The sequence below is a fragment of the Lepidochelys olivacea genome (assembly GCF_965140295.1).
Source record: "Lepidochelys olivacea isolate rLepOli2 genome assembly, chromosome: 2".
NCBI classification, from domain to species: Eukaryota; Metazoa; Chordata; order Testudines; family Cheloniidae; genus Lepidochelys; species Lepidochelys olivacea.
In genome coordinates, this window is record NC_140412.1 from 32,825,005 (window position 1) to 32,851,256 (window position 26,252).

At 43.1% G+C, this 26,252-nt stretch overlaps 1 protein-coding gene across 1 annotated transcript; it reads right to left on the minus strand.

Annotated features, from left to right (window-relative positions):
• Window positions 1-18,746: 18,746 nt before the first annotated feature.
• Window positions 18,747-26,173, minus strand: ENY2 (ENY2 transcription and export complex 2 subunit). Its single transcript, XM_084619574.1, has 5 exons — window positions 26,021-26,173; window positions 23,395-23,490; window positions 21,778-21,848; window positions 20,065-20,139; window positions 18,747-19,010 (listed from the first exon to the last, which is right to left on the minus strand). Exons 2-5 carry the CDS (start codon window positions 23,460-23,462, stop codon window positions 18,934-18,936), a joined length of 291 nt encoding a protein of 96 aa, XP_084475700.1. The 5' UTR covers window positions 23,463-23,490; window positions 26,021-26,173; the 3' UTR covers window positions 18,747-18,933.
• Between the last annotated feature and the right edge of the window lie 79 nt (window positions 26,174-26,252).

Consider the following 26,252-nt stretch of genomic DNA (forward strand, 5'->3'; position numbering starts at 1 on the left):
CCTCTCATGCAAGTGCTTCAGGATTGATTCTTTGAGGACCTGCTCCATGATTTTTCCAGGGACTGAGGTGAGGCTGACTGGCCTGTAGTTCCCAGGATCTTCCTTCTTCCCTTTTTTAAAGATTGGCACTACATTAGCCTTTTTCCAGTCATCCGGGACTTCCCCGGTTCGCCACGAGTTTTCAAAGATAATGGCCAGTGGCTCTGCAATCACAGCCGCCAATTCCTTCAGCACTCTCGGATGCAACTCGTCCGGCCCCATGGACTTGTGCACGTCCAGCTTTTCTAAATAGTCCCTAACCGCCTCTATCTCCACAGAGGGCTGGCCATCTCTTCCGCATTTTGTGATGCCCAGCGCAGCAGTCTGGGAGCTGACCTTGTTAGTGAAAACAGAGGCAAAAAAAGCATTGAGTACATTATCTTTTTCCACATCCTCTGTCACTAGGTTGCCTCCCTCATTCAGTAAGGGGCCCAACTTGTCTCCTCATTGGTCATTTTGGTCAGGTGCCAGCGAGGTTATCTTAGCTTCTTAACTCTTTACAGGTGAAAGGGTTTTGCCTCTGGCCAGGAGGGATTTTATAGTTCTGTATAGAGAAAGGTGGTTACCCTTCCGTTTATATTTATGATAAATACCCATTTGCACTACCTAGTACAGGCTACTTCCATCTACAAATTTCATGGCTCAAGGCTATTTCATTTGCTGTGAAGGGATTTTGTTCCTGGTGGCCTACTGCGGGTAGCTCCAGTCCAGCTGTATGGGGCTCCTTACCAATTCCATCACAGACACCTTTCATTTCCTTACAACTCCATCTCTCACCACAGCTAAATGGAATAGACTACTTTTTATAGAAAGCATTACTTCCCCCACCCACCTCAACCCTACCATCACGTGATGCCTGGTCACCTAACACTACCACTATCTCAAACCCTGAAGGTGAAAAACTAAGCACAAGAAGTGTGAGCAATTTCCCTTAAAGGGTTACCTCACCTTGTGACTGATAAATTTGATACCACAAATATCTGTAGAACCTAAAATGAAATTTTGTTGAACTTTTTATTGTTCTGTGCTTTTCATTTCTCACCTGTATTTCCTTTCTTAAACACAGCTATCAGGTGTCTTTAACAGATGCTTCCACTAGCTATAATTAGTTATATATATTTATTATAAAATTGCTTTTTTGAGTAAGTTTTTCAGTAAGTAAGCTCCACATTTGGCTAATCCACTTGCTTGTAGGCATCCAGACTTACATTTATTATGCTGAAATTCTTAAATTTTAGTACAGTCCAGGAATGGAACTGTGTTCATTTTCCATTATTGCAGTCCTTTGAATTCCATGACATGCTTAAATGTTTTGATGAATAGGATGGACATACTTCAAATTAAGAAAATATTTACATGCTTGGGTAGGAATTTAGACACAACATTTTAGAAACAAAAGGTAACAGATACAAGGACAGAAACTGACTAAGAAACACAAAGTGGTCGTTGGCTTTTTGCTAATTCCTATGCCTTCAGTAAGAGTAGTCTCACTTAATTTATTTTATGTATTAATACTGTGCATGTCTACTCATTTCTCTCTTGAAAGGAAGTAACATAGCTCCTTCAAATTTTCCTGACTGCTCTTATAAGTTAGAGCAAGAGCTTTGAATGAGAGCATTACAAAAGCTCTGCAGAGTGCTTCTCTTCAGGCCTGATCTAACACCTATTGAAGTAAATGGAAAAAAATCCAGCTTCTCTGACTCTACAGCAACTCTGAAGTATAACTAGAGCAAAACTACATCAGGTGACATTTAGGGCTTTTCTAGTTGGAGAGTTAGTGCGCGGCAAGCTGTCATAAATCTACAGTGCACTGATCTATTCCTTTTTCAAATGGGAGGAGATTAAAGCACAGTAGGGAACCTGAATGCACAGCAGCAGAGTCCACAAGGGCAGTTAGCCAGTGGCATGCTACTTACACTTCTGCTTTTAGCATACTAACTCTCTGTCTATATAAGCCCTTAGAATAATCACCAACATCCATTGTTCCAGAGACAAGCTACCATGGCAAGTTTGTGAGAAATCTAAAGAGTACAGAGATCTCCTACTCGAACTTGAACTCGAACAAGGGTAGAGGCATACATGTAGAAGGTTGCTTTAAAAACTGTTAATATAGAAAAGCTACATGACCTACAATCTAGCTTTCTGTCTTGGGAAACAGAAATAAGGGGTGGGGGGATCATTTATATATACACATATGCTTTTATATTGATCTGTAAACTCTGAGAAATAAAGTGAGCATGCTAACTGAGTGGCAAAACGACAGGCATGGCACATTGGGAATTATTGGCGTTGTGGGCATAGCCAGTGACACTTGTTAGGAGTGTACAACCACTTTATGAACATTACAATCTGTGTATACACATATGGGAAATAGTTCACTTCAAGGATAAATCAACACTTTAAACATATGCAAACACATACATATTTTATAATTACATAGGCTCCCCTTCACACTTTAAAACACATACCGCTCTGTGATTGTCATATTAATGATGAAAAATCCAGGAAGTTTTGACAAGTCTGTAATATTGAATAACTACCATCATGAATTTAAAAAAAAAATCATGCAACTTCAAATGTAACATCTATATTTCTAGAAGGAAAAAAATAGGTAAAAATGAGGAAAATCTATTAAGATCTACAAAGCAGCATCTGTTCAAAAACACAATTAACATGCTGTTTTTAAAAAGGAGAGTTCCTTTGGATCATTTGGTGAATAATAGTGGTGGAAGTCGTCCAAAAGAGAAGTCTTCTGATGTTGCCAAAGCCTTATGTCTTCCATTGCTATAGCAACTGTACTACAATTGCAATAAGCAACTCAAGTTCATCAGGGAATTAACTGGAAAATGCCAATTAAAACATCTACACTGTCCCTTTGCAGGATTTCTAATGCGTTGTGCAGTGCCACTTTTACATGGTTAAAGCAAAATGACTTTATCACTTAATTCAGAAGATTGTCCCTCAGCCACTGGCAGAAAGTTATTGGGTATTTGTTTGTTTGTTTTGATGACATTCAGATTCAAATTTACTTTCAGTAACTTCATCCCATTTCTCATAGCTGTAAAGCCTATATCTCCCAGATCAGGATCCCCCTGATATCAGTGCCCATATCCCTCCTGGAGGAGGACCCTGAGGAGCTGCCAGGACTGCCATTGGATGAGTATCCTGAGGAGCTGCTAAGGTTGCTGAATACCCAAGTGAGATGGAGGACCCTTGGACTACAGAGCCTATCTGCAAACTGTGATAGGAAATAGCCCAGGAACATAAGACTTTAGTCTGGCTTTGCTGTCGGAGCGAGTCATCGTGTTTCGGTGAGATCCCTGCTGACCCAGTGGCAGAGCCCTCCGCCACTGTCAGGGCCCTGGGCTGGGACCCCTGGAGCAGGGTGGACCCAGGTCCCACTACTGCCTGCTGCCAGCCCTGCCCCTGAAGGTGGCAGCCTCCCCATCTTAGGCCAGATGGCCTGCATTTGCTTATCGCTGTACCTGAGGGCCAGAGCCCGCTTAGACTGCTTATCACTCTGCTCTGCATGAGGACCAGAGCCCCCTAAACTGCTTACTGTGCTGCCCTACCTAGAGAGCCAGAGCCCCAGACTGCTTATTGCCCTGCCCTGCCCAGAGGATTAAGCCTGACTATTGATTGCTGCTTACTCTGCCAGAAGGTTGGGCTAAAGGCAGCTCCTTGTTCTGCCCTCCCCAGAGGGCCAGAGCTCCAGACTGCACTTGCTGTCTGTCCTAGCCAGGAGGCTAGGATAAAGACTGATAGTAGCAAGGCCACCCAAAGGGCCAGGCTATAGACTGTTAACCTGCTAATTCCCCTGCTAATTAACTTTGTCCTCTGGTATGTAGCGAGGCAGAGGGGCCTCCCTCTGAGTCTGAGGAGGAGGGATGACCACCAACACACTACACTCCGTGAGTACGGAGGAGGTGAGAAAACACAGTTCTCAGGCTAAACAGGCATCTGTGAAGATCCTGGTATCTGATGGTGAAGCGGGAGCTGAGCTCTTGGATGAAGCTCTCGGTTTACAGGTCACTCTATGTCCCCGTCCTCTCCTATGCTCATGAACTTTGGGTAATGACCGAAAAGACGAGATTACAGGTACAAGTAATGGAAAAGAGGTTTCGGCACAAGGTGGCTGGGCTTACTCTCTGAGAGAGGGTGAGGAGCTTGGCTATTCAGAAAGGCCTCGGAGTAGAGTCACTACTCCTCTAGATCAAGAGGAGACAGGTAAGGTTGTTTGGGCACCTGATAAGGATGGCCCCCGGGAGGCTTCTTTGGAACTTTACCTGGCACGTCCCACAGGGCGGAGGCCCTGAGGCCGACTCAGGACACGCTGGAGGGATTATATTTCCTGGCTGGCCTGGGAACTGGGGGATTGGATGAGGAGGGATGAGGAGCTGAAACCTGTTGCAGAGGAAAAGGAGGTCTAGTCCTTCCTACTCTCCATGCTGCCATTGCAACCCTCTCCAGGAAAAGCGGCATAAAGGAAAAAAGAAAATGACGACTAATCCTCTTTCCTGAAGGTGCAGGAAAGATGCTTTTGGATCTCATCACTCCTAGTGGGAGCAACCCTGTATGCCACCCCCCAACGCTGTATGGGTCTTAATGGCCATATTAGGATTCCTAGGCAGCCTATCATCAGCAGTTTTCTAGTACCCCAACCCTATCCCATTGGGATGATAAGGAAACCAAAGTTCCCCACACCCCTGGCAACAGGAGGAAACATTTGAGGAGAAAAAGACCCAGGCAGATAAAGAAGCTATGCCTCAAACCACCATCTTGTCCTCTTCACCAGATGAGGCCCTGTTACCTCCCCCTCCATCAATGGCCAATGATTTTTGGCAGTTCCAGGACCTCGTTAAGCAGGTGGCAGACTCTCTGCAGATATCCCTTGTGGAGGTTGGAGAACCCCAACACAAGCTGTTGGACATTCTACACTCTATGATACCATCTAGAGTTACCCTCCCCATTAATGAGGCTCTATTGGAATCCACTAGGACCATCTGGGAAACCCCAACAACAGTGACACCCACTTGAAAGAGGGCCAATGAGAAATATTATGTCCCCACCAAGAACTCTGAATTCCTCTTATCCCACCAACCTCCAAATTCTCTGGTTGTAGACATGGGGAACAAGCAAACAATATTGTTATAGATCAACCCCATACTACAGAGACCAAAAATGCCTGGACCTCTTGGCAAGGACCTACTCATCGGCTACACTGCAATTCCACATTGCAAATTACCAAGCATTGCTGGCCAAGTACAACTTTATCAACTAACAAAATTTGGATCATTTATTGAACACCTTCCTCCAGATCAAAGGGAACAATTCCAGGCTACTATTGTTGAGGGACAGTTATTGGCAAGAACATTGTTGCAGGTAGCACTTGATGCTGCAGAGACCACAGCCTCTTCTGTTTCTAGAGCGGGGGTGATGTGTATGGCTTCGTGGCTAAAATTGTCTGGCTACTCCAGAGAAATCCAGAATACAGTCAAGGATCTCTCATTTGACGGATAGAAGTTGTTTGCAGAGAACACTGACGAGTCGTTAACATACCCTTAAAGATTCCAGGGCCATTTTATGCTAGTTAGGCATCTAAACTCCTGCAAACAAATGGAAGTTCAGCAGATTGCAGATGGCTCAAAGATTCCACCCCATACAATTCTCTAGATTCCAGAGACTCCCAGGAAGAGACACAGATTCCAGAGGAAGAAAGCCTCTAAGTAATCTGATGTGGCTTCACAACAGGTGTCATCATCAAAGTGCCAGTTTTGACGGAACAGTCAAGGATTCAGATTTCCCCCTCTCCGCCTGCCAGCTTTATCATTTTGCTCACCTTCCCCCATTTGGAAACCAGCTTTCCAACATGCAAGGGAATGTGTCACCTCACACAAATGGGTGCTGGAAGTAACATAATTGGGCTACACCATATACTTGACCTCCCTCCCACCTCCTCATTCCCCTTCCCTCTTCAGATATCCCTCTCACAAGTGCCTGCAATGCAATACAGGAAATAAACACACTTCTTTGTTTGGGAGCCATAGAACCAGTACCTGCTCAATACAGGGGAACATTTACACAGAAATGTTTAGTTCCACAGCCGAAGCCCCATGAGCCTGAGTCAGCTGACCCAGGCCACCCATGGACATGCCACAGGGCTTTTATCTCTGTGTAGACATACCCAGAGTGTCAGAGCTAAACACAAGGTTACTTATATGGCCTTCGTCATTATAGCAGCCAGCAGTGAGATAATAGGCAGAGACAGGTGGAATTAATAAAAATAAATAGACAAAGGATATTGCGGGGCAGGAGAAGCCATCTTCTCGTCTAAAATTTAATTTTATCTAAAGAACTCTCTTTCCAAAGGCAGTGTCTGGAAAGGTCAGCTTATACTACTCAAGATAAATGGATGCTGAAGACTAGGTGGGTGCTTTCCCAAATTCTTCTTCTAAGGCTCTATTTATCCTAGATATTGCCATTTCAGGACACGGGAGGATATTTCAGGTTTCTGGTTAACACTTTGAAACGTAGTCCTTGGAGACATAAAGGGCTTTTCATTTACTACGGTAAGTGAGCCCAGTGAAGGAGACTTATGCAATGATTTAGGCTTTTTGCTAACCTGTTACATGGTTTCTCTTGCCCTTTAAGAAGGCCATACTCACCTAAGCAGACTGTACAGATCTGGGTTTGTTTGTCTCTGAGCCCCAGTCCCTGGTATGTGAGGCTCTGAAGACTGGAGCTGAAGAAGGATGATTCCTCTTCTGCAGATTGCTGAAAGGTCCTTGACAAATTCATAGAATCATAGAATATCAGTGTTGGAAGGGACCTCAGGAGGTCATCTAGTCCAACCCCCTGCTCAAAGCAGGACCAATCCCCAATTAAATTGAGCACCTTTTATTCTTTGACCAATGTTATTAAGACTGCTCTGCCAGTTTAGATAGAGTAGTGGATGTAACTGGGAAAGAGTACTCTGGAGAACAGTCTCCAAGGAAAAATAGAATGTCATCTTTTAAAATTTTTTTTTTAGCCCAAGTTGCCAGAGGCCAGGAGGGAATGAAAAGTTAGGCAGAAACCATCTCTGTCCAGCTGAAGTGCAAAGAAAAGGAGGAGGAAAAGGAAACCTTGAACCACTGTACCTGTGTTGGAGGCAGGACTTCTAGGAAGGTGCCAAATAGGTAGGACTTGTATCTGGTGATCCTAACTGCCTCTGGTCTCTGTATGAAGAGGCCTCATTGTCCGGCTGATGCCTTCAGGTTGCAACTATCATAACTATCAGGGTAGCCTAAATTCCTCCTTACCTGTAAGGGGTTAAGAAGCTCAAGTAACCTGTTGGCACCTGACCAAAGGAACCAATGGGGACAAAAGATACTTTCAAATCGGGGTCGGGGGGGGAGGGTTTGGGGTTCTTTGTTTCTGTGGCCATTTGCTCTTGGGACTAAGAGGGACCGGACATCAATCCATGTTCTCCAAATATTTCTAAACAAGTCTCTCATATTTCAAACTTGTAAGTAATAGTCAGGCATGGTGTATTAGTTCATCTTTGTTTTCTCAGCTTGTGAATTTTCCCTTTGCTAGAGGGAGGTTTATCGCTGTTTTGTTGTAACTTTGAAACTAAGGCTAGAGGGGGTTCCTTTGTGCTCTTTGAATTTTCTGCTACTCTGTAAGGTTAACTACCAGCCTAAGTTTACAAAGGTGATTTTTACCTTCTTCTCTTTAAATAAAATCCTTCTTTTTAAGAACCTGACTGATTTTTCCATTGTTCTAAGACCCAAGGGTTTGGGTCTGTAGTCCCTTTGTAACCAGTTGGTGAGGATATATCCTCAAGCCTTCCCCAGGAAAGGGGGTGTAGGCTTGGGGGAATATTTTGGGGGGATAGGACTCCAAGTGGTCCCTTCCCTGATTGTATGTTAAATCACTTGGTGGTGGCAGCGATCCCAAGGCAAGAAAGGAATCTCTGCCTTGGGGAAGTCTTAACCTAAGCTGGTAAGAATAAGCTTAAGGGGTCTTTCATGCGGGTCCCCACGTCTGTATCTCAGAGTTCAGAGTGGGGAAGGAACCCTGACAGTGATAATCTATGTTACTTATCTTTTTTAAAAGGGACCTCAATGCTCATAGAAGTTGCTAGAACCACAACACCTAGGTGTCTTTGGGACTCGATCCTGCAAGTTCCTGAGTTGAGGACACTCAGCACTTTCAAGCAGGTGCTCATTACCTTGCAGTACCAGGCCCTTTACCCATGTAACAGGTACAGCTCAGGAACTGCTCTATCTGTATACTTCAGCTCTGTTCTGGAGGGAATCCAGATAGAGGTAAACATGTTGTTCAGTTTCCGTGCCATCCAAAATATGTAATAAATAAAAACCTTACATAGCAGCTTTCCATCTCAAAGTTAATTAACAAATTAACAGCTGACGCTATGGATATTGCTAAGGGAAAAATCTCCGACTGTGTACATGGGCACGCACACACCTAGAATGGACATGAGCAAGCACTTGAAGAAGCGTAAGTGCTTAATTCTGATTGCTGTCCAAAAAAACAAAACCATGCTTTTGAGTCCGCACATATCTGTATATTATCAGATCATAAAAGTGCCAATTGTGATGGAAAGGACACTAGGAACTCTATTGAATCTACTACTTAGCCCTGGTCTACACTAGGACTTTAGGTCGAATTTAGCAACGTTAAATCGATTTAAACCTGCACCCGTCCACACAGTGAAGCCCTTTATTTCGACTTAAAGGGCTCTTAAAATCGATTTCCTTACTCCACCCCTGACAAGTGGATTAGCACTTAAATCGACGTTCCCAGCTCGAATTTGGGGTACTGTGGACACAATTTGATGGTATTGGCCTCCGGGAGCTATCCCAGAGTGCTCCATTCTGACCGCTCTGGACAGCACTCTCAACTCAGATGCACTGGCCAGGTAGACAGGAAAAGAACCGCAAACCTTTGAATCTCATTTCCTGTTTGGCCAGCGTGGCAAGCTGCAGGTGACCATGCAGAGCTCATCAGCACAGGTGACCATGATGGAGTCCCAGAATCGCAAAAGAGCTCCAGCATGGACCGAACGGGAGGTACGGGATCTGATCGCTGTTTGGGGAGAGGAATCCGTGCTATCAGAACTCCGTTCCAGTTTTCAAAATGCCAAAACCTTTGTGAAAATCTCCCAGGGCATGAAGGACAGAGGCCATAACAGGGACCCGAAGCAGTGCCGCGTGAAACTGAAGGAGCTGAGGCAAGCCTACCAGAAAACCAGAGAGGCGAACAGCCGCTCTGGGTCAGAGCCCCAAACATGCCGCTTCTATGATAAGCTGCATGCCATTTTAGGGGGTTCAGCCACCACTACCCCAGCCATGTTGTTTGACTCCTTCAATGGAGATGGAGGCAATACGGAAGCAGGTTTTGGGGACGAAGAAGATGATGATGAGGAGGAGGTTGTAGATAGCTCACAGCAAGCAAGCGGAGAAACCGGTTTTCCCGACAGCCAGGAACTGTTTCTCACCCTAGACCTGTAGCCAGTACCCCCCGAACCCACCCAAGGCTGCCTCCTGGACCCAGCAGGCGGAGAAGGGACCTCTGGTGAGTGTACCTTTTAAAATGCTATACATGGTTTAAAAGCAAGCATGTGAAAGGATTACTTTGCCCTGGCATTTGCGGTTCTCCTAGATGTAGTCCTAAAGCCTTTGCAAAAGGTTTCTGGGGAGGGCAGCCTTATTTCGTCCTTCATGGTAGGACACTTTATCACTCCAGGCCAGTAACACATACTCGGGAATCACTGTAGAACAAAGCATTGCAGTGTATGTTTGCTGGCATTCAACCAAAATCCGTTCTTTATCTCTCTGTGTTATCCTCAGGAGAGTGAGATATAATTCATGGTCACCTGGTTGAAATAGGGTGCGTTTCTTCAGGGACACTCAGTATAGCCCATTCCTGCTGGGCTGTTTGCCTGTGGCTGAACAGAAATGTTCCCCGCTGTTAGCCACAGGGAGGGGGGAAGGTTGAGGGGGTAGTCACGCGGTGGGAGGAGGCAAAATGTGACCTTGTAACGAAAGCACATGTGCTATGTATGTAATGTTAACAGCAAGGTTTACCCTGAAAGAGTGTAGCGACTGTTTTATAAAATGTGTCTTTTTAAATACCGCTGTCCCTTTTTTTTTCTCCACCAGCTGCATGTGTTTCAATGATCACAGGATCTTCTCCTTCCCAGAGGCTAGTGAAGCTTAGAAAGAAAAAAAAACGCACTCGCGATGAAATGTTCTCCGAGCTCATGCTGTCCTCCCACACTGACAGAGCACAGACGAATGCGTGGAGGCAAATAATGTCAGAGTGCAGGAAAGCACAAAATGACCGGGAGGAGAGGTGGAGGGCTGAAGAGAGTAAGTGGCGGGCTGAAGAGAGTAAGTGGCGGGCTGAAGACAGGGCTGAAGCTCAAATGTGGCGGCAGCGTGATGAGAGGAGGCAGGATTCAATGCTGAGGCTGCTGCAGGACCAAACCAGAATGCTCCAGTGTATGGTTGAGCTGCAGCAAAGGCAGCTGGAGCACAGACTGCCACTGCTGCCCCTCTGTAACCAACCGCCCTCCTCCCCAAGTTCCATAGCCTCCACACCCAGACGCCCAAGAACGCGGTGGGGGGGCCTCCGGCCAACCAGCCACTCCACCACAGAGGATTGCCCAAAAAAAAGAAGGCTGTCATTCAATAAATTTTAAAGTTGTAAACTTTTAAAGTGCTGTGCTTAAAGTGCTGTGTGGCATTTTCCTTCCCTCCTCCACCACCCCTCCTGGGATACCTTGGTAGTCATCTCCCTATTTGTGTGATGAATGAATAACGAATGCATGACTGTGAAGCAGCAATGACTTTATTGCCTCTGCAAGCGGTGATTAAAGGGAGGAGGGGAGGGTGGTTAGCTTACAGGGAAGTAGAGTGAACCAAGGGGCGGGGGGTTTCATCAAGGAGAAACAAACAGAACTTTCACACTGTAGCCTGGCCAGTCATGAAACTGGTTTTCAAAGCTTCTCTGATGCGTACCGCGCCCTCCTGTGCTCTTCTAACCGCCCTGGTGTCTGGCTGCGCGTAACCAGCAGCTAGGCGATTTGCCTCAGCCTCCCACCCCGCCATAAACGTCTCCCCCTTACTCTCACAGATATTGTGGAGCACACAGCAAGCAGTAATAACAGTGGGAATATTGGTTTCGCTGAGGTCTAAGCGAGTCAGTAAACTGCGCCAGCGCGCCTTTAAACGTCCAAATGCACATTCTACCACCATTCTGCACTTGCTCAGCCTGTAGTTGAACAGCTCCTGACCACTGTCCAGGCTGCCTGTGTACGGCTTCATGAGCCATGGCATTAAGGGGTAGGCTGGGTCCCCAAGGATACATATAGGCATTTCAACATCCCCAACAGTTATTTTCTGGTCTGGGAAGAAAGTCCCTTCCTGCAGCTTTTGAAACAGACCAGAGTTCCTGAAGATGCGAGCATCATGCACCTTTCCCGGCCATCCCACGTTGATGTTGGTGAAACGTCCCTTGTGATCCACCAGAGCTTGCAGCACTATCGAAAAGTACCCCTTGCGGTTTATGTACTCGCCGGCTTGGTGCTCTGGTGCCAAGATAGGGATATGGGTTCCGTCTATAGCCCCACCACAGTTAGGGAATCCCATTGCAGCAAAGCCATCCACTATGACCTGCACATTTCCCAGGGTCACTACCCTTGATATCAGCAGATCTTTGATTGCGTGAGCTACTTGCATCACAGCAGCCCCCACAGTAGATTTGCCCACTCCAAATTGATTCCCAACTGACCGGTAGCTGTCTGGCGTTGCAAGCTTCCACAGGGCTATCGCCACTCGCTTCTCAACTGTGAGGGCTGCTCTCATCCTGGTATTCATGCGCTTCAGGGCAGGGGAAAGCAAGTCACAAAGTTCCATGAAAGTGCCCTTACGCATGCAAAAGTTTCGCAGCCACTGGGAATCGTCCCAGACCTGCAACACTATGCGGTCCCACCAGTCTGTGCTTGTTTCCCGAGCCCAGAATCGGCGTTCCACAGCATGAACCTGCCCCATTAGCACCATGATGCATGCATTGGCAGGGCCTATGCTTTCAGAGAAATCTGTGTCCATGTCCTGATCACTCACGGGACCGCGCTGACGTCGCCTCCTCGCCCGGTATCGCGTTGCCATGTTCTGGTGCTGCATATACTGCTGGATAATGCGTGTGGTGGTTGATGTGCTCCTAATTGCCAAAATGAGCTCAGCGGCCTCCATGCTTGCCTTGGTATGGCGTCCGCACAGAAAAAAGGCGCGGAACGATTGTCTGCCGTTGCTCTGACGGAGGGAGGGGCGACTGACGACACGGCTTACAGGGTTGGCTTCAGGGAGCTAAAATCAACAAAGGGTGTGCCTGTACATCAAGGAGTATTTCAGGCAGGACTGCACGGAGGGTTCCAATAAGAAATGGTGCACCAAAGTTATCGTTGTTATTGGAACAAAGAGGTTAGCCTGGCCTCTGATTGATACATGGCTAGATTAACCTCGCTGCGCCTTCTCTGTGACTGACTGCAGTGTGATCTAGACAGGGGAGGAGGAAAATGAGTACAAAACAAATCTGGTCTATTTCTTGTTCTGACCCACTCCATCTATCCTTTACGTCTTTGGCTGGCAGCAGACGGTGCAGAAGGACTGCATGCCATCCACATCTCATGGCTGCTTGGCAGAAGATGGTACAGTACGACTGCTAGCCATCTTCATCTCTTGCCTGCCTGGCATAAGATGGTACAATACGACTGCTAGCAATCCTCATCTCTTGCCTGCCTGGCAGAAGATGGTACAGTACGACTGCTAGCAGTCCGTATCGCCTGCCCGCTCACCATAAGACGGTTCAATAGGACTGCAGGACTAAAGAGAATGACCTGGTCAAGTCACTCCAAATTTAGTCCCTGCGCCCATGTCTGCCCAGGCGCTCCCAGCCGACGTGGCCAGGAGCACCTCGGACACGACGAGGACGACTACCAGTCGTATTGCACCGTCTGCTGCCAGAAGGCAATGGGTTGCTGCTACTGTGCAGCAAAGCCGTACCGCGTCTGCCAGCACCCAGGAGACATAGGGTGATGGTTACCTGAGCGGGCTCCATGCTTGCCGTGGTATGGCGTCTGCACAGGTAACTCAGGAAAAAAGGCGCGAAATGATTGTCTGCCCTTGCTTTCACGGGGGGAGGGAGGGTGGGAACGGGGTCCTGACGATATGTACCCAGAACCACCCGCGACAATGTTTTAGCCCCATCAGGCATTGGGATATCAACCCAGAATTCCAATGGGCAGCGGAGACTGCGGGAACTGTGGGATAGCTACCCACAGTGCAACGCTCCGGAAGTCGACGCTTGCCTCGGTACTGTGGAAGCGCTCCGCCGAGTTAATGCACTTAATGCACTTAGAGCATTTTCTGTGGGGACACACAAACTCGAATATATAAAACCGATTTCAAAAAAACCGACTTCTATAAATTCGACCTAATTTCGTAGTGTAGACATACCCTTAATTTCACGTACCAGTTGCTAAATATCTCAAATGGTTGTTACTTTCTAGGGTCCAGATGTTTCCATAGCCCTTAATCATTCAGCCCCAAAGGCTTCCAAACCCCATGTTTTAGGATTTTTTAAAATATATGCAGAAATCTAAAAGGAGTGGCACATCAAGCATAGCAAAGTTATTTTGTGAGTAACTGAACCCAGTACTATCAAGTTGCATGACAAGGAGCAAATTATAATGTATCCTGTAGTACACTGTCAGATATTGGCTGGCTGGAGCAAAGATGAAGAAACTTTGAGATGGCAAAACAATTTCTATGGACAAAAAATGACATTTAGCATTCTATTATATATCTACAATTTATACAATTGTAGAAAATAGCTACCATTTGTTTACATTCCCTCATTACACATTTGAAATGTGCCCATCACCACAAAGTTTAGTTTGACACACATTTCTTTTAAAACAAAACCTTATTGGTATTTCATATTTAAAAGCTAATCCTACTAGGACACCATTCTTGCTGGTTGCTTTATCATTTGATTTCCAGTGTAGTGTGTTAAGAGTCTTTCTGATATAATCCAACACACATTTAGCAGTGACTTGAATGACAAGAATTCCTTTTTCCAGTTCTCAGATTCATGTGGCTTCTCTTTATAAAAAAAATTTGCCTCATTCATCTCCTGCCTCATTCATCTCCTGATTGCTCCTCCTCCATTCATTCTTGCCTATCTGATTATCTCCTGAGTGTACTGCTAACTCAAACTGAACATGGCGAAAGCCAAACACGTCTTCCCTCCTGCAAGCCCTTCACCCATCATCCTTGCTCATGGTCATTTTAGGGTTTTATTACTGTAAGATTTCTCTGCACTGATTTCTATGCCATATTTTGCAGAGGTTTTATCCAGTCGTTTCACAAGATTGGCGAGCTGACGTGATGGGATCAGCTCACATATCACTGTCAGTGGACAACAGCTGGAAACAGTGAAACAGTTCAAGTATTTGGGGGCAGTCATCACTGATGAAGGATCCAAGGCAGAAATTCGGGCAGGAACTGTGCAAACAGCAGCAGCAGTGGCAAAGCTAAAGCCAATTTGGAGGAATAAGAACATCTCCCTGGAATCCAAACTGAAACTGCTACATGCATTGGTCATCTCCATTTTTCTGTATGTGTCTGAGACATGGATCCTTATGGCAGAATTTGAACGGAAAATACAGGTAGTAGAGATCAGATGCTTCCGTAAAATCCTAGGCATCTCCTACTTCGACCACGTCACTAATGAAGAGGTCCGTCACATCATCACCCAATGCTCTGGGTCATATGAAGACCTCCTGATGATGGTGAAGAAGCGCAAGCTGAAGTGGTATGGCCATGTAGCAAGATCCTCTGGCCTATCCAAGCTGATCCTCCAAGGGACAGTACAGGGGAAGAGAAGAAAAGATAGACAGAATATAGATGGATTGACAGCAGGTTGGATAAAAATCAATGATTTAAAAGAAAAAAATTTAAAAAACGGATTTTTTTATTTAAATCAAATTTTTTTGATAAAATGCTTTTTGAGGAAAAAACCTATCTAAAGAAAGATATATTATAGCTCAAAGATATCTCATCATGGAATAGGGATTATACATTCTAATTCTATAGTATGAGACAATATATTCATGTAATGTTTAAGAAAAGTTTTGTAAAGGAGTTCCAATAGTTCATGGATTAGGGACCCAATTTTATGGGATTCCAGAGGCTTCTGTATAGATTATTTAGGTTAATCTTTTTATCTACCCCATGGGACTCAGTGCTCAGTCTAGAAGATACCATCAGAGATGCTTAGTTTTTCAGTTCTTAAACTATGGATATGTCTCTCCAGAGATAACATACTTGTTAACAGCAAAAATGTTTGTAAATAAATATATAGAGGTGAGAAATAACAGACCTCAACCCTATTGTCCCTCTGCAAATTTGTGTACACAGAGTAATCCCTTACCTCGCTCTAAAAGTAAAAAAGTTTCAAAAAGTTCAATGAATAGAGAAGATTGTTGGGCGTGGAATAGATCTGGCTAAGGAGAAGTAGTCTGGAGATAAATGTGAGAAGGGAGGGACAGGCAGTAGAAACAAAAGTGAAACTGTTTGAGCAGCATATTCCAGAAGTCTTGAGTGTAGCCTTCATTGATTTGAGATCTACCATACCATCGTCTCACTAGAAGGGCAAACCTATAGTATACGGCAGCAGGCCGTAAAAGAGACCCAGTTTAGGAATAAGAACCATTCAAGAAATATATGCTTGCTCCTGATGTTTTAAAAAAGTCACACCTGTGAACTGGTGGAAGTCACTTAAGCACTTGGATTCAGTGACTGTTGAAGCAGTAATCTCACTTTTAACAGCAGTAGCTTCTTCTGTCTGTGTAGAAGGAATATTTTCTTCCTTTGGACTAATTCATTCCAAATTGAGAAATTGTTTGGGACCTGCCTGAAAAAGCAGGAAAGCTTTTTTTTCTTTTCCCTATTATGAACAAATAGGAAAATGAAGGTGAAGACAACTGAGTTAGCTGCAGAAACCAATATTTTAAGTTTCTCATATTGACCTGGTTGACATTGAAATATTTTTTTAAAAAAAATTGACTTAACTATTTTAGTTAAAAACAACTTTAACAAAAACAAACCTGATTTTAAAAAAAATTAATGTTTAACTAAATTCAAAAATTCATATGCTTGTTTTGTTAAAATATTGTATGTTTGCTGTTGAAGAAAAAAATCCAGAATACATAACGTCGTTGTTTTGATTAAATAAAACGATTTAAAAGTCTGTCTGGTGATGTTCTCCTCCTAATACAGCATGGCAAAAAAATCCTCCAAATATAAATGATTAATCTATTGAATTGGAGATAGTTCCCCTCTCCATGACTTCCTAAATATCTGCTTCAATTACCTTTATGAAATAACCAAACAATCATTCATTTTCTGATATAGCTGTAAAACTAATCTGAGAAGTTTTCAAAATAAATCACTTTAAAAATATATAGTGTGTACCTTCTAAAAATGAAACCTATATCTATCTCTGAGTTATGAAGAATATGTATCAAGGTTATAACAACCAACAAGAATGCACTTTTATTTAGAAATCCATGATTAAATCGAGTCTTCCTGACTAGTGATTTAAATCAATTTGATTTAAATCAAATCCACCTTGACTGATAACATAAAAGAGTTGACAGGAATGGACTTCGCGGAGACTCAAGTACTGAGATACAATTGTCAGGGATGGAGAAAATTGGTTGATTCCTCATCAATGATGGTGCCTCAATGACCAATACCGCTATGGGAGTGATGATGATGATTGTAAGTTATTTCAGTACAATTATTTATTGTTTCAATTTGTGTCTGTTCTAGTCAGAATTTTAGATTCACCAGCTTGATGAAAAAGAAAAAATTTGCCAGTATGTAGTACCTTTATCCAGGACGGCCTCTCTATATGAAGTGTACTGAAACATAACTGGATCTCATACACCACTGGAATGCTGTAAGGGTGGAACACTGCAGTTGTTAAGCAGCAGTAGCAGCATTTCTTTTTAACTAAAGAAAGAAGTTAAAGCAGCTTTTGGTGAAGCTGGAATGTGGATCCAGGTTCAACAATTATCCACAAGTCCTATAAATTATATACCTAAAAAAAATTCAAAGAAAGCCCCTTTTGTAAATTTCTGTCACCATATGGGATATTGGTTAAGTACTTGGTGGGAAGAATGTCATCAAAAGAATTTTGTACAGAGTCCTTATTTTGCTTGGTGCAATCCAACTATTGACCATACTAAACAAACAGAATACTGTTCTAATGTCCAGATAATTACTTTTTTCAGATCTGCATTTCTATTATATTTACACACATTTTTGAAAGAGTGAATATGTAGTAGTAGGATTTTATGTTCGTATTTTGTATAATTTAGAATGAAGGATATATTAATGTAGCATGTAATAAATGTATTAATGTATGATTTGACCATATCCTGCCAGCCACCCTTTTTGAATAGCAGAAAGGAATGGCCTAAGGGGCCATTGGTAGAAACGCATCAGACAGGCTGCCTGTGTCTGAACTGATGTTAAGGCAGGAACAGACCAGAACAGTCCTTATGGCTGATTATGGTCACCTTTTGTTTTAGGATAAGTTTACATCACAGTATTTGCTATAAGGTCTTGTTTCTTATCTGCATTGCAAACGAAGTTGTGTAAGGTTCTTTTGTAATCCCTTTAATAACTATATAACCACTGTTTCCTCTAAGCTGTGCGTGTGTGCGCGCACACAGCTCCGAAACCCTGCGCACACAGCAAAACACTGTGCACACAAAAATTTGCACAGAAGCACAACAATTTGCACAGAAGAAATTTTTTGCGCACACGGCCTGTCAAAAATTAGAGGGAACATTGCATATAACCCTTTCTAAAATGTAAACTTGTCTGAAATTTTCTGTAAAATTGTTTGGTGCGAGTAAAGGATGTGTGCATGGTTAAGGGTGAGTGTGAAAGCCATCACAATGTCCAGATGGTCAAGAAGAAGTGAGAGACTTGGAGAGACAGCAGGAAACAATCAGAAAAAATCCATTGCATCTGATGCTAAACGAGTTAGCAGCATTGACGACCTCAAAGGTGAGGCAAACACCCCCGAAGGCGAGACAACAAATAAGAGATAACAGTGGAAAACCCCAAGATTAACACCACTTACAGACTCAAAATCCATAGACTAAAGTGGGAATTTACAAGTATAAAGCTGGGGTGTTTTGCCATAGAACTCTGGGTTCAGACCTGCAAAATCTCGGAGCATCGAATCGCTAGTGACAGAGCTCAATTCCTCACTCGTGCTCAATCTAACTGGCCATTAGATTGACTCGAGCTATGACACATTGTTAACTATAAGACCATCTGCAGGACGTGTGTGAGAGATTGAATGCATATGCTAACTGTTGTATTTTCAAAAAAGGCGGCATGTTGCCTTTTTCCCTGAAAAAGATCATGTGTGCTTCTTATAAGCATAACAAATGTGTTTGTACTTACTAGGTTGATGTATTCAAAAATCATAAAAAATGTATTGATTTAATGTAATGACTTAGTGCAAAGTAGCAAAAGATGCCTGGAAATTAACATGTCACCAGCTTAAAAATCACTCAATATAACAGAAGATAAGAGCCTTCAAAACATACATAAGCACAAAAGTTTTTTTTTATTAAAACAGCAAGTTTAAGAAATTAATGCAGTATAATGATACACCTGTAACTAATCATACAAAAATGAACTTAAATTCTAAAACATGAAAAATGTATTCCAATTTCTGGCATGACTTACATAATACAGACACACAAAAATACTGTACTCAGAATTAATGTCAATCTTAAAGACTGGCATGCTGGGCAAGGAAGGTTCTTATTCTTTGTAGGAGTTCTTTCTTTACACTGTCTGGTACCAAAGCTGAAATACAAATAAAAAAAAGCAGGTAAGAAATAGGGGAAAAAGAAAAAGATATATGTAGCGCAGTCTATCATAAGTTGACCCTGCAATTCTGATGCATGATAGACTTTCTTAGAATTCCACCAGCCAATTCAGCAATCTCCTGTTGGGGTTGGAGAGCAGTCCAAAGAAGAAAGGAAGGATTTATATTCGGCAGTAGGTGGGATGCAATCAGCAGCAAAGGATCTGACTCACTTTCTGCCCCATAAGCTCTGTTCTCCCCCATAAGCTCTGTTCTCTGAAGAGAAGAGCTAGGGCAGCGATTCTCAAATTTCATTGCACCGTGACTCCCTTCTGACAACAAAAATTACTACATGACCTCAGGAGCCTGCCCAGAGGAGCAGGAGACAAGCCCCACTGCCCCAGGTGGGCGAGCTGGCTAAAGCTGAAGCTCAAGGGCTTCAGCCCTGGGCGGGTGGGCATTTTTTTTTTTTTTTAAAAACAGCTTTACCTTCTTTAACACTAGAGGTTTTCTAGATGGCCTGACTGGCTGTGGGGCAACTGAGTGGACTGCAAAAAGGAGACTAACACAAAGCACTTTTCTTCATGAGATGCAAATTGTCTCTCTTGCTGCTGCTCTTGTTATTGCCCCCTCCCCCTGATATTCTTACTGCCCTGTTAACCCAGCCTCACAGAGGTCTCCAGCCAAAACAATAGAGATATGAAAACATCTCTCCCATACACCACATGCACTTAATTCTACTACTGTCAGTGAGACCACTGGGGGCATTTAATTGTTAAGCAGATTTTTCTGTCTTTTTCAAAGAAAGTTACATATAAAAATATTTTTTTTAAATAAATGAGTCAGCGCAGAAACAGTAAGGCTTTCATGGCAACAGGAATTTACACATGTAGCCCATTTGTGATTACTAGTTAGGCTATTATATAGTTTCCTCTACATGCAATGTGGGCAAGTTATTGGTGCTTAGACAAAGTTTCTAGAGTATTTAAATGTGTAAGCTTAGTGTGGAATTAATAGGTTTTTTTTTGCATTAAGTGACATTACTTTTCTTACCTCTACCTTTGGGAGTGATTTCTGCCACCAAGTCATCAACAGTAACATGCTCTAACCCTTTTTCTTTGATTACATCTAGGGAAGACCAAGAAAACCACTTGAATAGTTGAATAGTTTAAATCCATTCATTAGAAAAACAGACCTATTCAAAGATTATAATACAAAACCTGCATATGTAGATTAATCATATATATGTAATCCTATAATTAATCATATGTATGTTATCCTACTGTGGATTTAGTCTATTACTATATCAGTGGGTGTGGTGTGAGAACCTGAAAAGGCAAGTGCACAGATCCGTAAAGTCACTTGACCACCATTTAGCAAATCTATCCTGTATATACCAATGACAGGCACTGTCATGTAGCAATGCAGCAATTATTTACAAGTCTTTGAACTGCAGCCAGAACAAGGCTGTAATTTCAGTTAAATATTATATGTAACATTAACCAGAAGCACAACTGTAAAGATTTGAAGACAATTAAAGAGATAAACACACTAATACTACACTGTCAATTGCTCAAGAATATAACAGCAATTTTGAAAGTACTCCTTTAGAAAGATCAGATCTACAGCAAACATATACACAGTATTTTTCCTGCTTTCCATGTTTTAGTGTTTTCAGTATGCATATTAGGATTATTTTTCAGAGAATCACTTTCCTTAAATATAGTAAATATTTTTGGGGAAAGGAATTTCAACTTTGATCAGCACAGTCCTGCACTGTTGGAATGTGCTCTGTATTTGTAAATAATGACTGTTGTAACCAATACTGTAAAATGTTTCAGTTGACAACAGAACTGAATAATCCTAGCACTATAAACTATTGAAAAATGTACTGTGACTGCCATAAAAAATGCCATTTGGGCAGAGTAAATCTGATCAGAAGAAACGTTAAAAGTCAATATTCAAAGTTTTTTGTTTTGTTTTGTTTTTTTGCTCTTAACAGGAAAACAATCATGTGCTGGTTTAGAAAGCTATTAGCCCTCCATGGAAGCTGAACATTTTGGTAATAAGAATTTTATCTAAATTTAATACATTCACTATTTACCTTTACTATAGACACTTGAAAACAAAAGTTTGGTACTTAGCAGTTAATCTGATGATGTTTTCCTTCATCTAAATCGGTGATTTTCATGAAAAATTTTCACAAAAAAAGAAAGCACAAGCACTCCTCCTATTATTTATGGCATACCTCTCTGCTTGCTGCTTTTGCTTTTATCCTCTTGTGAAATGAAAATCTCTTGTCAAAATGAAAAACTGTATCGGAATCAGTTATTTAGATGTTAGCAATCAAGCAGTCACACATTTTAGAACCTTAAATACAGCAGACCTCGGCAACTACAATGAGGTCCAAATCAGAGGAAATATCAAAAACTCAACATCAGCCAAAGATGTGAAAATGCATTTTGGGCTACCCAGGTTGCCTGAGAATTCGTGAACAGAGATACATCCAAGATGATTCCAAAACTACAAATCACCAATGTGAGTACAGGTGTTGTGAGAAAGTATCCCATAAGAAAGCATTCATACCCTGCCTCCCACATTTCTCCAAGATGCTCTCTTGCCCAATAGCATTATCTCCGTCTTATTCAAACTGACTTTCAGGTAGTCAAACTTTCATCTGGAACTTTTATTTGGCTAGCAGTGATGCACCTATTCTCTTACCTTAGGCAATAACTAAGGGTATTGAATGTAGTTAACCTTAATTACCTTTACAGTGTGCCTTCAACTGATCCTTCCAGCCACATTCAATTAATTTGGCTCTTAGCAGCTCTTTAAGGCTGTAAAGATGACAAAATTAAACTTACTAGAAGAAAAAGTGGTTTTAACAGCAAAGAAAGAATATTTCACTTCAAAGCAGGTTATAAAAAATACATCACTGTAAGCCTTTGTATGCACAGCTGCACACTAATTCATGCTGCGAAATAAAATAAGCTACTCTATTCAAAGGGATCCAAGATGGCCAGGAGTAAGAGTAAGTGACTTTCAGTGTAAGTGACTTGATTTCAAAGAAACGCTTGCAACTCTAAATTTGAAGTATCCAAACTATGTTTTCATTGGAGATTTAAACTGGGCATTGAATATCCTGTGATATTTTTATCATCAGAGAAGTCTAGGAAAGGGGGAACTTGCCTGGTATATTACCTCCTCTCAGCACAATCAACAAATGCTGAACAAAACTGAAAAGGATTCAAGACAGGTTCACTCTATTCTATTCCTTCAGCTATTTGTGAAGGAGCACGGGAGCAACCCTCCTTTACTGCCGGGGGTACACTGGATATGGGAAAGCAGTGGGATAATACTTAAAGAGGTGAAGGAGAAACAAATTAGAATAAGATGTCATAAACTAGCATAGTGGCTTAGTAGCATAAATTTCAGTCCTTTACTCCATGGGCTGGGGGCGCATTTAACCTTCGACTATCCTGCTTTGCTCAAGCAATCCCCCATTTTTGACTGAAGGAGTTGGACCAACAATCTGAAGCGTGAAGTCTAGTCCTCTTTGACCAGTAAGTTGTTAAGAGGTAAGATGTTTGGATGAGGAAGGACAAGGTAGGGGATTCTGGAAGACCAGTGGTTCTCAAACTTTTTTACTGGTTACTCCTTTCACATAGCAAGCCTCTGAGTGCGACCCCTCTTATAAATATATAAAAAAAGTGTTTTTAATTTAACACCATTATAAATGTTGGAGGCAAAGCGGGGTTTGGGGTGGAGGTTGACAGCTGGCGACCCCTCATGTAATCACCTTGCGACCCCCTGAGGGGTCCCGACCCCCAAGTTTGAGAACCCCTGTGGAAGACCAAATTAAAGCAATTGTGGTTGCTTTGTTGTTTTGGATAATTTGAATTCAAGAAAAAATTCTACTGCTCCACCATTGTATGTAACAGAACACAATCCTGATACCATGCTTAGATTTTATTTGTGCAATAAGGAGACTGCACCTCTCCCTCTTGGCCTGAAAAGAGAATAAATTGGAACCTCGTTGTTTAACAGTGTAATTTTAGATCTGTACAAAGATGTTTTCTCCATTAACAACATCATCGGTGTTCACTTGGGATTTATAAGCCAACTTTCCCAACTCTTATTATTTTACCAGCTTTTTTGTTTTAGTTAAAAACTGGCCGAGAGGGTTTATTTTTCCTTACTTTTGAATATTTTAATTAAGTCTTCTTTACTGGTATAACACACAAGATTTTCTCAACTGTTTTGCAGCATTTAGAATTATAGGAGGGATTTAGCTTTTTACTTTTTAGGACATCCTTCACGCTACATCATTTTATGACATTTAATGAGCATAAAAACCATATAAGAAAAAAAAAATCTACTTACCGTTCTCGCTCTCCTGTTTCTATTAGTTTTTGGTTAATAGTTGCTCTCATCTGTGCATCTTTATTCATTTTGAAAACCTAGATTTCCACAGTAAATCTATAAAATTATAAAAAAAAGATTTTAATAGCATTGTTTACTAATCATTTGCGACATAAGAAAACATGTATGTAATTAAACAATTAAATTTCCCTTACGCTCTCTACAGTTTGTTAGGCCTGGTCTAGAGTAGAAAATTAGGTCGGCTTAACCATGTCAGTCAAAGGTGTGGAAAATCCACTCCCGGAGTAGCATTGTTAAACCGACCTAGGTCCCCAGGTGGCCAGTGCTAGACTGACAGAAGAATTCTTCCGGCAACCTGGCAATCACATCAGGGAGGTGGATTACCAGTAGGAGAACCCCTCCTGTCAGCATAGGTAGCACCTGCACTGAAGTGCTACAGCGGCGCAGCTGCAGCATTTTGAGTATAGACCTCTCAGTTTTTGGCATTTGTTTAATTTACACAATTAGACAAGAGAAAGATGTTAACTCAACTTACTGAAGACAGTCACAATAAGTCATCAATCACACATTGTTTATATCAGAAATACTGATAAACAGAACTCAGCAAAGTGATCACATGATTGAACCTTACTGTCCTCACATAAATTCAGAAACTACTGTTCACTGCTGATGACCCAGCCAAATTGTATATGATAATCTTTGCTTCCTGATAAACTAGTGTTTTCTGCACATTCACCCCAATTTAGAATGCTGGTAAAAATAGAAAAAACTGTCACAGTTCTTAAAGTAGTGGTGCGATAACCATATTGTTCCCAGGATATTTAAGTCGCAAGGTGGGTGAGGTAATCTCTTTTGTTGAATCAACTTCTGTTGGTGAGAAAAGTTACGGAACTTACACAGAACTCTTCTTCAGTCCAGAAGAGCTCCACGTAAGCTCAAAAGCTTGTCTCCATCACCAACAGAAATGGGTCCAATACAACAGAATCTGAGAGTTATGAACACTTCAGGAATGGAGGTTGTTCGTAACTCTGAACAAAACGTTATGGTTGTTCTTTCAAACATTTACAACTGAACATTGACTTAATACAGCTTTGAAACTTTACTATTCAGAAGAAAAATGATGCTTTTAACCGTCTTAATTTAAACAAGACAAGCACAGAAACAGTTTCTTTACCTGCTCAAATCTTTTTTTTTTTTAAACTTTCCCTTTTTCTTTTTTAGTAGTTTACCTTTAACACAGTACTATACTGTATTTGCTTTTTTTTTTTTTTTGGTCTCTGCTGCTGCCTGATTGCATACTTGCAGTTCCAAATGAGGAATGTGGTTGACCAGTCAGTTCATAACTCTGGTGTTCGTAACTCTAAGGTTTTACTGTAAAAGATATTACCTTATCCACCTTGTCTCTCTACAGTTATTAAATCCATGGCTCTAATTAGAGATCGCCAGAAATTTTGATGAAGGTATGTAGAAAACTTTTGCTCCTAAATACCAGATCTGCCTGTGATAATCTGTTCACATGATAATTTCTCCACCACTAAAGGAAAGGGAGGACAGATAAAGAATTATAGTTTAATGTTCATAAAAGGACTAACGGAACTAACTCACTTGAGCCACTTCAGACCCACAGCTCTATCACCTTACTTCGAGCTCTGGTATTTCAGCCCTGATTTGAGGAAAGGCTGCTATCTGCCCTGAACTATGGAGTGATTCTCTGACATTGTCAAATAAGAAACTGGAGACGATCAAATTCAGCTGTGCATGTGTCAGTCTTACTGAACTGATCACTCTCTCCTCCCTGTGTAATGATGCAACAGCCAGCACAGAAGGCTGCAGCACAGATTTAGCAAAGTGGGGGTGAGATACTATAAAGTTAGAAGAGTTGAGCTCAGATAACATTCAACCAGAGGTCCTTTGTACTCTGCTGCCGAGCCTCTACAGGAGCAAGATAGAGACTCCATAGCACATCTGATAGAGAGGGACAACCATCACCACTCCCCAATAACCTGCCGTCCCTCCACCCCCAGCCAGTGACCAGACCCCCCTCCCTCCCAACTCCCATCATCAGCCAGTGACCGGACCCCATTCTCCCACACTTCCCCGCCCAGTGACCCACCTTCTCCCCACCCCCCACGGAGTGACCACATCTCGGGGCAATGACCAGACCCCCGCCCCTCCCTCCAGCCAGTGACCAACCCCAGGCCCTGTGAGTCGGGGCTGAAGTACACCCACTGCAGGGGAGGGGTCGCTACAGCGCAGCCGCCGGGCCCCGCCAGGGAGTCATAGAGTATCAGGGTTGGAAGGGACCTCAGCAGGACATCTAGTCCAGCCCCCTGCTCAAAGCAGGGCCAATCCCCCACCCCCGAGATCCCTAAATGGCCCCCTCAAGGACTGAACTCACAACCCTGCGTTTAGCAGGCCAATGCTCAAACCACTGAGCGATCCCTCCCCCCAAGGCATGGGGCCAAGCCAAGGCTCGCAGCCCTTTGCGGCCCGCGGCGTGGGGAAGCTCGGGCCCGGCCCCAGAGCCGGGAAACCAACCGCGCGGCTGCGGGTGGGGATTTCAGGCCGAGCCCCGCGGCTCCCCTCCAGCGGAGCGTCGAACCCGGCTCGGGGCCCCAGGACTCACCCCCGCGGCGGCGCGCCCAGCTCTGTGGAAGGAGAAAGCGACGCCGTCTCCCCGGGAGAATCCAGCCCGGCCAAGCTTTTGCCCGCCCCTTCGTGCGGGGGACCCTGGGAAATGGAGTGCGGGACGATGTCGTCCCTCGCTCAGTTTAAAAACTACAACTCCCAGTGTGGCCTAAGGTCTGGGCGGCCGGACGTGCCGGTTCCCTCGGAGGCTGGAACTACAACTCCCAGCA